At 42.2% G+C, this 13,487-nt stretch overlaps 1 protein-coding gene across 1 annotated transcript in view; it reads right to left on the reverse strand.

Moving 5' to 3' along the window:
• Positions 1 to 660: 660 nt before the first annotated feature.
• The window catches only part of LOC139411999 (LIM homeobox transcription factor 1, beta b), a 62,592-nt gene continuing 49,765 nt past the window's right edge, over positions 661 to 13,487 (reverse strand). Inside the window, exons 3-8 of the mRNA XM_071158775.1 lie at positions 7,818 to 8,050; positions 6,131 to 6,306; positions 5,094 to 5,171; positions 4,598 to 4,664; positions 2,226 to 2,387; positions 661 to 1,088 (exon numbers count right to left, since the gene is read on the reverse strand). Coding sequence (XP_071014876.1) covers positions 937 to 1,088; positions 2,226 to 2,387; positions 4,598 to 4,664; positions 5,094 to 5,171; positions 6,131 to 6,306; positions 7,818 to 8,050 — 868 coding nt within the window. The 3' untranslated portion in view covers positions 661 to 936. The remainder of the gene's footprint in view (positions 1,089 to 2,225; positions 2,388 to 4,597; positions 4,665 to 5,093; positions 5,172 to 6,130; positions 6,307 to 7,817; positions 8,051 to 13,487) is intronic.

A 13,487-nucleotide genomic window follows, 5' to 3' on the forward strand; every position in this document is an offset into this window, starting at 1 on the left:
CTGCTAATAATGGCTGGAATGGATTGTAATGGCTGGAATGGAGTGAATGGAATGGTATCAAACCCATTGATACCCTATATTTTTGATACCATTCCATTGACTCCATTCCAGTCATTATTATGACCCTTCCTCCCCTCAGCAGCCTCCACTGGCACTCATTAGTTACATAACAAAATATTATCCTTTTAAATAAAGCTTTTCAGATTCATAAGTACCTTCAAGAGCATGTTATAGTTAAATAAATAGAATGTTTTCCATTTGTACATGCACAACCAATCTGTTTGGGAATGTATTTACACTAAACAGACACTACACTACACAAAGGTGTATATGTCGACGCCCGGACAAATACACACTCACATCCTCTCTTGTGAACACACTGTCTATTTACTATGAACACCATATCGTCCCTTCAGGGCTAAAACTATCCATGTGATCAGACTGAACGCATTATAAAGAGGACATGGAGTTCAAAACCACATTCTGACATCTCAACAATTCACATGATATTTTTAAGGGTTTTTCACTTTTATGGTCATACGATTAACTATGGAGTCATGCATTATGAGAACTGGTAGGCTTGTAGTATTTGGTAAGAGTTTTTCTTAAATCAGTGGCTCAATGAAATTTCTTTAGGTGGACAAAGAAAGATGTGCTACTTCTGTGACAGTACTATACAAATATGCTACAAATAATCTCTAGAAAGGAGGAGAAAATAGAATCATCCCAGGGAATCTTCACGGTTGAGAAACGAGTTTCTCTCTCTTTGAGTCCATTGTCTGCAAATGATCCAGGAGTCACTGGAAGAGGTTGTTGCTTATGTCTTGTCCATAGCAGTGTGGAAACTCCTTGATGTGAGGCAGTTGAGGAAGTTGAGAAGCAGATTTTGTGGATGATCTGCTATATTACATAACATCATTTCTGTATGTGGTTCTTTCATGATGCAAAGTAAGAGTTCTGCATGGAATAGAGTCGGTCAATGGGTCCCACACGTGCTTGCATATTCACTTCCGAAGATGCCATGAAGCAGTCACTGAGGCTGGTTAAAGATGTGTCGCTGTCTATATCGTGAAAAATTGAGTCATTACCTGTAAAGAAGAGAAAGAGAAAAATAAGTTGCAAGAATGTAATCATGTACATAAAAATTAAATACTAAACATGACACATTGAATAAAAGCAAACTGCAACTTCCAATTGCACTGATAATACTGATGATGTACTGTATTTATGACTGTCTTGAAAATGAATAATTGTTAGTCTTGAATCCCACTTTGAATTATTGTTATTACATACTAGTGTAATTCTGATAACTGTTTTGACAATAACTCTCTGAAGTCATTGTCCTGCCTCCCTGGGACAGTTACTATAGATCTGAGAGGAACATGTCAACAAAGAACTTAATATGCATCTCATCATTTCTTGTCCTATTATTTTCCTTGCGGGAATTGTTAACTTTATTGCACTCCAGATTTTAATGACACTGTTACACAAGACGGGGACAGAGTGATGAAGAGGCATATCGTTTAATGTGTTGGCAATATCATCCTTCCCTCTATCCCATAAAAATAGAGGGAGTGTGATGAGACTGGGACTTTGGGTGTTGCAATTGCAAGAAACAAAATGGTGGCTTAAAAAAAGTATATCAAGTTGAAGAAGCTATCTTTATGGGGTTGGAGACATTGGTCAGAATTCTCTTCTACACGTTTCACCCCGTGTAAGTAAAGGGAAAAATAAAACAACAGATTCAAGATAGATTCAAATATGAGTTTTTTCTTGCTTGCAGCTGCATCCCTCTGATTGTCACATATTAATCTCATAAAATTGTTATTTTGCATCGTGGCACATTACTATACTCATCATGGTCACCATTGTTTTGATTATAATTTACCGCAAGCCCTATGGATTATCTAAAAGCTCTTCACATAGTCCACAATGCAAACTTTTAGATAACATACCAGAGCATGTCACCAAACCCCATGCAGAGAGTGAATATAGGGAGTGATTGTGGGGTGGGAGTAGGAGGGTAGTAGAAAACATGTTGGATTGATTTCAAAATGAACTTCAAAATAAACCAGTGGCCTGTTTGTGTCATCTCGTGGGGGGGGGGGGGGGGGGTGCTTGTACTTTGTGCGATATGCCTAAACCAGGGGTCTGTGGCCTGAACACATGTCCCACACTGGGGAGTTTGTGAGGTTGAGTAGAGGGGCAGGGGGACTGATGCTCACCATATGGGTTCATGTGGTCTCCGGGCATCTGTGGGGGGGTGAGGCCCTGCTGGAAGGGGTCCGTACTGTAGCCGTTCTGATCCATGGCAACCAGCTGCTGCTGGGGCGGGGCCAGTGGCGTGAAGGAGTTCATCATGCCCTCCATCCGATTGGACATCACCTCTGTAACACAGCCAACCACACGGAGAAAGAGTTTACATTAAGACTGTTGTGGAATAGGCCTTTACCTGATACGCATTTTTCAGCTGGAAGGAAAGCCATCGACTCTAAATCTAATATAGAAACTAGACCAAAAGCACTGTCTCCATGGAAACCCTCCCTGCTCTGCTGTGGCCAATGGAGATTCTCCCAGCATTTCCTCATAGAAGGCGGCTCTTGACTCACTCAGAGGTGAGTGGGACACACACACAGCCCTTGTTGCTTTAAGACTGGAGCTCACCACCCTGCACTTTCCTTTACATTGGTGAGCCCTTGTGAAAAGATGTCTGTCATTCATTTATTTTTAGTTCCAGAAGTTTTATATGTTCTTGAGATTTTTTCATGTTTAAGTTATTAACAGCACAGAGTGGATTTTCTTATCTTAAATACATACAGGGCCTTCAGAAAGTATTCACACCCCTTGACTTATTCCACATTATGTTATTACAGCCTGAATTCAAAATGGATTAAATAAAGAAAGAAATCACCAATCTACACACAATACCCCATAATGACAAAGTGAAAACATGTTTTATCATTGCTAGACAACCATTTTCAGGTCTTGCCATAGATATTCAAGTAGTTTAAAATCAAAACTGTAACTCGGCCACTCAGGAACATTGTCTTCTTGGTAAGCAAATCCAGTATAGATTTGGCCTTGTGTTTTAGGTTATTGTCCTGCTGAAAGGCACTGTAAATCCTATCTCCTCCCATACTATCCTATCCACAGTATGCACTTTTGGGGATTTCAGGGCATGACTATATTCATTTTCCTAGAGAGTTTGACAAAAGGTCCATAAATTAACACACCACGAGGTCAGTTTTACAAACTGGTCCATAAAATGAAAGCATTATTACATTATGTTTATACTGTATCCGAAATTGATTCAATGATCTTCATGGCTTTTCAGTACCAAGGCAATGTCGGTCTGTTCAGTAATATGTCAATATGTCAATGTCAATGTAAGCCTTGGGATTTCCACAGAAAATAAATATAGAGCTCCTTTAACTTGTAAAACTGTAATTTCTCTAGTGCAACATCTCTTAAATCGTGAATCTTATGTCTACTGTATACTTGGTTTTGATTCTTCCTTCTCACTGTTATAATTCTTGTGTTTTCTTACCATATTTTGTGAGATGCTTCTTCCATAGTGGATGTATGCCTTTCCAATTAAGCTTTTGTCTATGACTGGAATGATATCATTACCACCATTTAATTGAAAAATCCCAATCTAATATGATTTGTAAACATTTTACAACTGCTTTAGGTATTTTGTCTGGCAGTGTGTTCCCATGGCATTATCTGCAATATTTCTTTATTTTCCTCTGTTTTTATTTGCTTTGAAGATTGTCTGTGAACACGTGTTGGTGTGGCTCTAACTTCCTGTGTGTATGACATCATTATTATTTTTTTAAATTTAAACTTTATTTAACTAGGCAAGTCAGTTAAGAACAAATTCTTATTTACAATGACAGCCTACCAGCGAACAGTGGGTTAACTGCCTTGTTTAGGGGCAGAACAACAGATTTTTACCTTGTCAGGTCAAGGATTCAATCCAGCAACCTTTTGGTTACTGGCCCAACACTGAACGGGGACACGAGAGTTGGACCTGGCTACAGAATGCAGACTACAGTACTCACACAGAACGGGTCATCTAATTTACAAGGATGCTTAACAGGGTTTGAGTTGTAAATCTCCCCACCCACACACACAGTAGACACGGTCTCCCTTGTACCACGCCTGACTGGGGCCACAGACGCTAGCTAGCCTCCTCCACCTCCGCACACCAGTGGACACTAGGGATAATATGAGGGGGGTCACACATGAGCAGAAGCCATTACGACCGGTCTACTCCCATGGTTCGCATGTTCCTCAATTAATGCCATGTTTTAGAGTGGTCACACAGAGCTGTGGTGTACAGTATGTGATTATCCTGCCTCTGTGCTTCTCATTGAAGTGTCATGCTACACGTTTAGCTGGCTGAAACATAATTTTCATTTCTGCTATGTGATAATCCCAGATCACCATTTAAACATCATCTCAAATGCAAAATAACTGTCTAAAATCATGGTAATAACAGCTGTTTTTAAACTACTGAAACAGCTATTAAAAATGATACTGGGACAGTGGGTGTTGCCCTATTTCAGGCTGAACTGAAGGCTGTGTACTGTACCTTGGCCAAGCCGTTGAGAATTCTGTTGTTCCTGTTGCTGCTGCTGTCTTCTTGCCAGCTTCTTCATCTGAAAGAAGGAGACAGAGTTTTAATGTACTCCCCAAACTAACATGTGCTCTTTTTAATTTGAAAATGATGCTCCTTGTTGCTCACCCCTGAGTGAACTACAGGAACACATATCTGACTGTACATCATTATCAAAGGCTTTTGAAGATAATATCAAAAAAAGGCAGTGGGTGGAGACATCTAATGGAAGACTGAGGTAGATTTGCAAGCATTGCACTTTAACTTTACAGAGTTGAAAGGAATGCAATGAAAAAGTTAAATTTATCGTTGATAGCTGTGGTGATTTGATAGCTGTTTTAGAGTAAGTAATGTTTTGCCCTTTCCAGCCAATCCATGTGCACCATTGCTGTTGTTACTTTGTTCTCTTGATTAGTAACAAATAACATCATTATCTCAAATAACACTGCCTTTGGGGTGGTAATGCTCTCACCTTGGCTCTCTGGTTTTGAAACCACACCTGTACCACACGAACACTGAGACCTGTCTCAGCAGCCAGAGTCTCCCTCACCTTTAATAGTCAACACAAAAGCATTTCAACATCATTCAAGAAAACAAACTTAACTACAGATTGGAATCGCATGTGCTTTTAAATTTTTTTTGTGGCATATTTCCAAGTGGGCGCCTTGCCTCTATTTTCTTTGATTTCAAATGTTGAATTAATGTGGCGGTCTTTTTGGACTGCTTGGTTACTGCCTCTTCAAAGCTCTGGACCGAGTGCAGTGAATGCTTTTAGGGCCTACGCTAAATGCAGTTCCTCTCTCTCAGAATGTCATTTGGCGCAGGGCAGGCGGGCTGCGTTACCCTCTACCTCAGTTAACACAGACCAGAGTGCTGCTTGCCACTTCAAAGCACAGCTCTGAGGTGCTGGAGATTTTTTGAATTTGAGAATTTGATTTGTAAAACTACTGTAGGCCTCATGGCATGCATCCAATTCTCCACATGCCAGTCTGTCCAGGGGATATTCTAAAATATTAGTGTGGATTTGTATCGACCATATACCACAAAAGCATGTCAAAGCAAGCTTAAAAGACTGATTTTGTTCCACAAAACCCAGGTTTCAGTTCACAATGTGTGTATAATGTAGCCATGCAGACATTTTAAGTAGCTTTTCCAATGTAGGCCATTCTTACAGGTAATTTTCTGTACATAAACTTGTTCCTCAGCTACTTTTGAGCTCAAACTGCAGCCAGCTGTCTTCGCGTAAGAGGTTAAATAGAGTGTTAGTTTTCTGCTCTGTTCAGTGTTCAGTAGGCAGACAGTCTGTCTGTCTGTCTGTCTGTCTGTCTGTCTGTCTGTCTGTCTGTCTGTCTGTCTGTCTGTCTGTCTGTCTGTCTGTCTGTCTGTCTGTCTGTCTGTCTGTCTGTCTGTCTGTCTGGCTGTCTGTCTGTCTGTCTGTCTGTCTGTCTGGTGAGAGTAGAGCTGCTGTGGCAGAGATCAGGTCATGTGAAGGACAGGAAAGGGCCTCACCTTTCTGCAGGGTTTGGAGGACACCTCGAAGGAGGCTTTGAAAGCTCGTCTCTGCTGAGTGGTCAGAATGGTCCGTGGCCGCTTGGGCCTCCTGGGGTCTTTCCCATCATCTCCCTTCCCCTGGCCTCCCGTGCCTTTCTCCTGCTTGATATCCACATCGTCATCGTCACTTTTCTCTGCATAGATAGACAGACATTTTTCACCAATATCAGCATGGGTTTGAGCTGACAACATCCCTGACAGTCTACTGATAAATATATGGTCTGTTCTTTTCAATTCCAAGAGATTCAGAATCCACAACTGTCTCCATAATGACTGGAGACACATGTGGTTTTAATACATTTTTTATCAATTTATTACAAAAACATGAGGCCACATGCACGATTAGACATTCAGAGGACTGAAAAGCATAATGAAAAATGCACATTTGTCATTAGATTTGACATTGTGTCATTGGTAATTCATTACAATGGTTGTTTTACACCAAATAAATCTTTGATAAGAATCCTACATAGCAGATCCACCCCAACATGAAAAGGCATGGGAAATGAACTCAAGATATCAAAGGAAATGGGAAATATATATTTTAGAAACACACAAACTCAAACTAAAAGGAAAATACACATTGGGTCCCAACAGACAAAAAGACTGAAGGGACGCTATGCATAAAGAGACAAATTGCAAAAGTTACCAAAAGGTGGAAAGCTGATGTAGATTTTATTGTCTATGGTAATTAAATGTGTCCATAAAGGGATCTTGATGTTTCTCTCTATTGGCACACATTAAGTGCTATCTTAACAAACTAGCTAAATTGCTTTATCATCAAAATAGTCTGCTAATCTAATAAGCAATATCAGTGTAATAGAAAGATAATCATAATTATAACACTTAACATAATGGCTTTGACTCCTGTGTTGAATAATGTATCCCCAATGAATTAGTAAGATAATACAAGGCCTATGTGAGTGAAAGGCAGTGTTCTCAGAAGCAGCAGCAATGTCAATTCAAGCAACAAATGATGTGGGCTTCCAGTGATTGCTTAGAGATGCACACATCATGGTTCCGTTCTGTAAGCTGTCATCTGGTTCTGATCATCTCTACTGTAAATAGTGTGGTGTAGTAGGCCAATCGGTATTTCTCCAGTTGATTTCAACATTCTGTCTGCTGCATACGTCAAGGTTATCCTCTCTTCATGTCAACTCTGGAATTTTGGAGACCCTCCATAAAATACCAGTGTGATACACTGGGAGAAAACGAAGCGCGGAAGTTAAACAAATATTCCTATAAGTTGACAAAAGTGTACACAGGCACAGACGGTTTGATAAATTCTCTGCCTTTGTGTGTTTGTTTAAATGAGAGCCAGATGGGTCTGAACAGTAAGGCTTGGCGAGATGCCTCACTGTGTGGAGGCGAGGCGAGGATGCAAGGAATACAGAGAAGCAGATAAGAGGAGCTACGCTCGGCCCTCCGCAGAAAGACTCCAAATCCTCCCGTCAGTGAACATGATACACTGATTATATTCCTTCCAGCACAACAGCCCGCCCACACAAGAACCTAAGAGCCATTAATACAGATTGGCTTCTGCTCACTGCCCATAATATCCATTAGAATAAAATAAATCACAAAAGACTGGGTGTCTCAACCAGAATAGGTCTTGGATTTGGTCTTGGATAGGATTTGGTCCTACCTGAGTCAGAATCGTCTGGGCTGACAGAACTGAGCAGGTCCTTCTCCTTCTCATAGTCACTCTTACACAGCAGCTGGCCCTCCTTCAGGACAAACTCATCCCCTTTCCTCAGCTGCCGGTCACACACACAGCAGGAGAAGCAGTTTAAGTGGTACACACACTCCAGAGCACGCATCACAAACTCTGTGGGGGCGATCTTCTCCAGGCATCCACTGCACTTGGTGGCAAACAATCTACGGAAGAAGATGAGAGAAAAGGTACCATTACTAATTGCATTGAAAATGTATGTATGTCTACTTAGTCTCCCTAGCTTGGCCTGTCACCATGGGCTTTTGATTAAGAGGGTTTGGGGGCAGGGGGCAGGAGGCTGTGGGCTGATCCTGTGGGCAGCCAGTACCAGTAAGTGATTCTTTTGACTAGAGCTCATGTGTTAAAGTGCCTAAGGTTGCCCCAGCCCCACGCCACACCAACAGCGCTCGGTCATGGGCACCCAAATGCCTCTTAGCCTCAGACAGCTGGCCAACACGGGGATCAGTCAGTTATAATGCTCAATTAGAATCCACACATTAAAACCCTACACATGTCTTTTCACTTGTTTATCGTAATCACTGTTTCTCTGTCGGATTAGCATCTGATATATTTGGCCCTATGTAACTGTTGCAATAGGTTGTCAGCATGGTCCTTTTGATTAATGCCTAGAAGTGGAACATGCCCACTGTGTCTCCTCCCATTCTATTCTACACCCACTATATCTGTTTATTCTTCTCCTCCTACATATCAGATCTCCTCGAAGGTTACACCTTAGGCCATCCTAAACCAGCCTCTATGGTACATTGCAACATTACCAGTACCCAAACAACACCTCCATCTTCCTTTCTGTCCTTTCATGAAGATGTAAAACTGTTTGTATTGTTTTATTGGTTGCTGGGAGAGTTTTTAATTCATTTGTTGTCGTTCAGAAGGAGCCCCATTAGCTGGAGCAAGGAACAGAGAGTGTGGTTGATCTTGGCCAGCCTTGAAGCTGGATTTACTAGCGTGCTCTTTGTTTGCGTTGGGTTGGAGGACAGCTGGCAGCCGCCTATCTATTTCTGGTGAACATCTATTTCATTGTGCAAGGGAGAGAGCACAGCAATTGACATAATCTGCTCCTGAAACAGGACAGGGATGAGCAATAGTGATGAATATGTGTAAATATGAGGGGAGAGTAACCCAGGGAAGGTTTTGTCATGCTAATGTTATTGTAGATGCTGATTTAAAACTGCTAGGGAGTTTGTCTGCCACACAGTTCAGTAGAGCAGCTGTTTGCATGGTTGAAACAAGATAGTACATGTTTGGTTGCTGTCTCTTGTGTCAACATCTCATATTAGGTCCATCTTTGAGCTGCCATTTACTACAGATCAGACTGTACTACAAATCAGACTGTACTACAGATCAGACTGTACTACAAATCAGACTGTACTACAGATCAGACTGGTTCTACTCCAGTGGATGGGTCATTTTATAAGCTATCCAATAGTATTATCACACAATTGATCATTGACATTGATAATAGAGCAACTATGACATTTTCTGAATGATTATAACCTCCAAATAAAATGTTTAATACAAAATATTGCATTATTATCCAAAGAGGCGAACACATTTGACCTGAGTGTGAAAACTAGCCTCCGACCTTCATTTTCCCACACTGTGCTCCAACCAACTAGGCTATTTGAACTTTTCTCACTATAATGGAAAAACAACATATATCAGATAACAGAATTAGCACACCTAGGGTTGATGAAATCCTTTAATCTGTCATTTATTACAATACGTTAAGAAGATTATTATTCAACTATGGAAAAACCTTGAGGATAATCCCTTAAAAAAAGTACTTTTTGCAAACACGCTGACTTCTTGTGAAAACAACCTGCTGACCTACATCACGCACATCTGTTCAACAATGAAATGACTGTGATTACAACCAAATATACTATTCATACAACCTTAATGATCACCTAATATGAATAGTCATACATTGCGTATCAAAAGATTATTGCAGGGACATCAAACATCCAAAATCCAAAGTCTACCACAAAAATATACGCGTAAAATAAAAAGAGATCAGTAACACTGATAGCCCTCGTGGATCAACCATGCAGTTGCTTGGAAAATTGGCTATCCCTGTTTACACAAATCCACATTTTCACCTGCTTTTTCAACGATAGATCAATAATCATTCATAGCTTTAGAAAGAAGGACTGTCTAACTGTTGCATGCTGGGATTGAGGGACATTGGGGGAGGAATGTGTGGAGACCAGCCCAGAGGTCTAATGTTTAGCTAATGATTGGCGTCTTAGTCTGGGAGTATAAAGGCAGAGGAAATGACTTGTTAGTATGGTTTGATATGTCCCGGATTGCACATTCACCTTCAACCGCTCTCTCAAATCTTCTCACCCAGATGAAAACATTCTTATTCAGACCGTTCTTTCTTTCTCTTTCTTTTGCTCTCTGATTCTAATCTTGTAAGCCATTATTTTTCTATTTCCCCTCTCTGTCACTTTGCATTATTTTTGGTGCTGTAATTCCTATTTGTCCCTTCTGGAATCTTCCTGTCCCGCTTTGTCCTCTGATCTAATCCGGACTTCTAGCCTGTTGTTGGCCCCTGTTCCCCATTCTCAGTGGGGTTCAGATGGAATATCCATGCATGACGCCCCTTCTATGGCAACCACACCTCCACAGGAAGGCAACGGCGACTTTTCGGATGGGCAGAGAGGGCCTTTCAGAAGCTGGCAGCAGAAGTAAATCCTTCTCTAAGGAACAAGGGGAATTAGCAGGGAGCACTGGACTAGGGATTTAACCCTACCTCTCTCCTTTGAAAGGCCTAGTCACTCCGACTCCCGTGGCTAGCCACAATCAAACAGAAAGGGGGTGGAGGGACACGGTGCAGAGAAGAGAACACAGCTCCCTGAATGACACAAGCACTGGATTGTGGAGGACCCTAATCCCGCTTTAATACCTTTCCAAGTTCAGCTCCTAAAGAATGCTCTTTAAAACAACACCAGTGTGTGAGCAGTGAAGGCCGACCAGGGGGAGGCACGCCATTCAACCTCCCTAACATTACCTGATTAGCAGATAGAGGTCCAGGCGGTGGGGAGAACATGCCCACGGGAGACAAGGGAAAGACGTGGATTATGATGATTACGCTGATCCATAAAAATACTATAATAAACACATCAACTTGGTTGTGCTGACTCCACACATAAGATGAACAGGGTCTGCAGTTTGTAGTGTAGGCTAGGCCTAATGGGGCAAGAGGGAAGAGATGCAAGAGTTGTTGGGCCAGCATTGTTAGATTATTACTTTCATCCAAACGTATAAATATGATTATGACTCATAAGACAAAAAATGACTCAATCAAATCTATCTGCCAAAGATCAATCAGTTTCTTCTGCTGCCAATATTAACCCCTCTGGAAGATGAGGTAGGACGTTTGTTGTGTGGTCAGCCGCTGTCCTGTAAGTTTACTGAGGACAGAGAGAGCAGGTGTCCTGTATGTTTACTGAGGACAGAGATAGAGCAGATGTCCTGTATGTTTACTGAGGACAGAGATAGAGCAGGTATCCTGTATGTTTACTGAGGACAGAGATAGAGCATGTGTCCTGTCTGTTTACTGAGGACAGAGATAGAGCATGTGTCCTGTCTGTTTACTGAGGACAGAGATAGAGCAGGTGTCCTGTAAGTTTACTGAGGACAGAGATAGAGCAGGTATCCTGTATGTTTACTGAGGACAGAGATAGAGAAGGTGTCCTGTCTGTTTACTGAGGACAGTGATAGAGAAGGTGTCCTGTATGTTTACTGAGGACAGAGATAGAGCAGGTGTCCTGTAAGTTTACTGAGGACAGAGAGAGCAGGTGTCCTGTATGTTTACTGAGGACAGAGATAGAGCAGGTGTCCTGTATGTTTACTGAGGACAGAGATAGAGCAGATGTCCTGTAAGTTTACTGAGGACAGAGATAGAGCAGGTGTCCTGTAAGTTTACTGAGGACAGAGAGAGCAGGTGTCCTGTAAGTTTACTGAGGACAGAGAGAGCAGGTGTCCTGTATGTTTACTGAGGACAGAGATAGAGCAGATGTCCTGTAAGTTTACTGAGGACAGAGAGAGCAGGTGTCCTGTAAGTTTACTGAGGACAGAGAGAGCAGGTGTCATGTATGTTTACTGAGGACAGAGATAGAGCAGGTGTCCTGTATGTTTACTGAGGACAGAGATAGAGCAGGGACCAAAAAAAGGACCACCAGCAGGATCGTCTGTCCCTCCTTTAATTTGCAGTCAGGATCTGTGTTTCTCTCCTGCCACACCTGAGCGCACGGATTAGCCCATAAGACCCTCCTGTGTGGATCAATGATCACGATTCCAGCAGCAAAGTGTCAACATTTACCCAGGCCTTCTCAGCATTGGACCTCATCACTAGAAGAAGACATACTCTCAGCAGATACCTTTAAGAGGGCTCCCAGGGGAATCATTATCTCCTTCCAATCCTTTGTCCACACAATTCCTCCTTCCATCCTTACGTCTCTCACCATCCCTCTCTCTTCCCTCACTCTCTCCCTCTCTCTCTGTCATGTATACATTCTATCAGTTGAGATTCACAAGAACCCAGACTCTCACCTCGTTAGAGCAATGCCCTACTACAGCATAGTTGTATTCGATATGGTGCAGCTATGAACCCTCAAAGCACCTCTTCAGATGGAGAAGACCAAACTTTTTGACAAGCTTTGTCAGATAAAGATATTTCAAAAAATATCCCTGCATGGTCAAAGGCTAAGCTCAGTGCAGCTGAGAGGCCTCGGCCTTGGGAGTCGTGGGGTTTTCACCTCCCTGTTCCTCTTCTTTCTTTCTCCTGCTAAAGCCCACTGGAGAAGTATGAACTTTCCCTTTGAACTGATTACAGGCAATTTAAAGTGTGACAACATCTTAAGCTTTCACCACATGTTGCCAATGATTTCCCACTAAAGACATTATTTTCAATGCTTCTACCGCAGTGATAAGGATCAGGGTGAGTGGGTGAGATAAAAGAGAAGGCCAGAGGAGAGAGAGAGGAATGGAGTTTGTGGTTTGATAATCAAGGTACATTTAGCAACACATGTTCCCATCTCACCTACTCCCCTTTTGCTATTGAACAACCAGAGAAATAGCATAACAATTTAGTGAAGAATAGCCCAGGCTATTATGTCACCGCATCCCCTTCAAAAGAAAGAGAGGATCAGGATTAACCCATGAAACAGCTGTAAACTATCACTTTGAAGATCCTCCTGGTTTCACTAGGAAGCGGGTGGGCCTGTGAGGCTAGCCATGTCAATCAGCCAGACGTGAGAGATGAGGTGCATGGGCCAGGGTCACAGCCACAGGAAGGCCTCCGGACACTGATTGCAGACTGACGACCTGTGGAGTGATTGGTCAACACTGCATGACTGGAAGTTCATTGATTTATTTACAGGCTACATCTCTGGCTTGACCTTTCTCCCCAACTATCCATCTCTACTGCAGCCCAACAAGAGCCCAAGCTGTCTGTGTCCTGGAGACCAAGGAGATGGGTGGATGGAGAGAAGGTTGAGGAGGGGGAGACCAGAGGCTAAAGTTACTGATAAACAGCAGCTCCATAACAATTCCAATAACAGCAGCTCCATGGTA

The sequence above is a fragment of the Oncorhynchus clarkii genome, chromosome 6 (assembly GCF_045791955.1).
Source record: "Oncorhynchus clarkii lewisi isolate Uvic-CL-2024 chromosome 6, UVic_Ocla_1.0, whole genome shotgun sequence".
Lineage (NCBI taxonomy): Eukaryota > Metazoa > Chordata > Actinopteri > Salmoniformes > Salmonidae > Oncorhynchus > Oncorhynchus clarkii.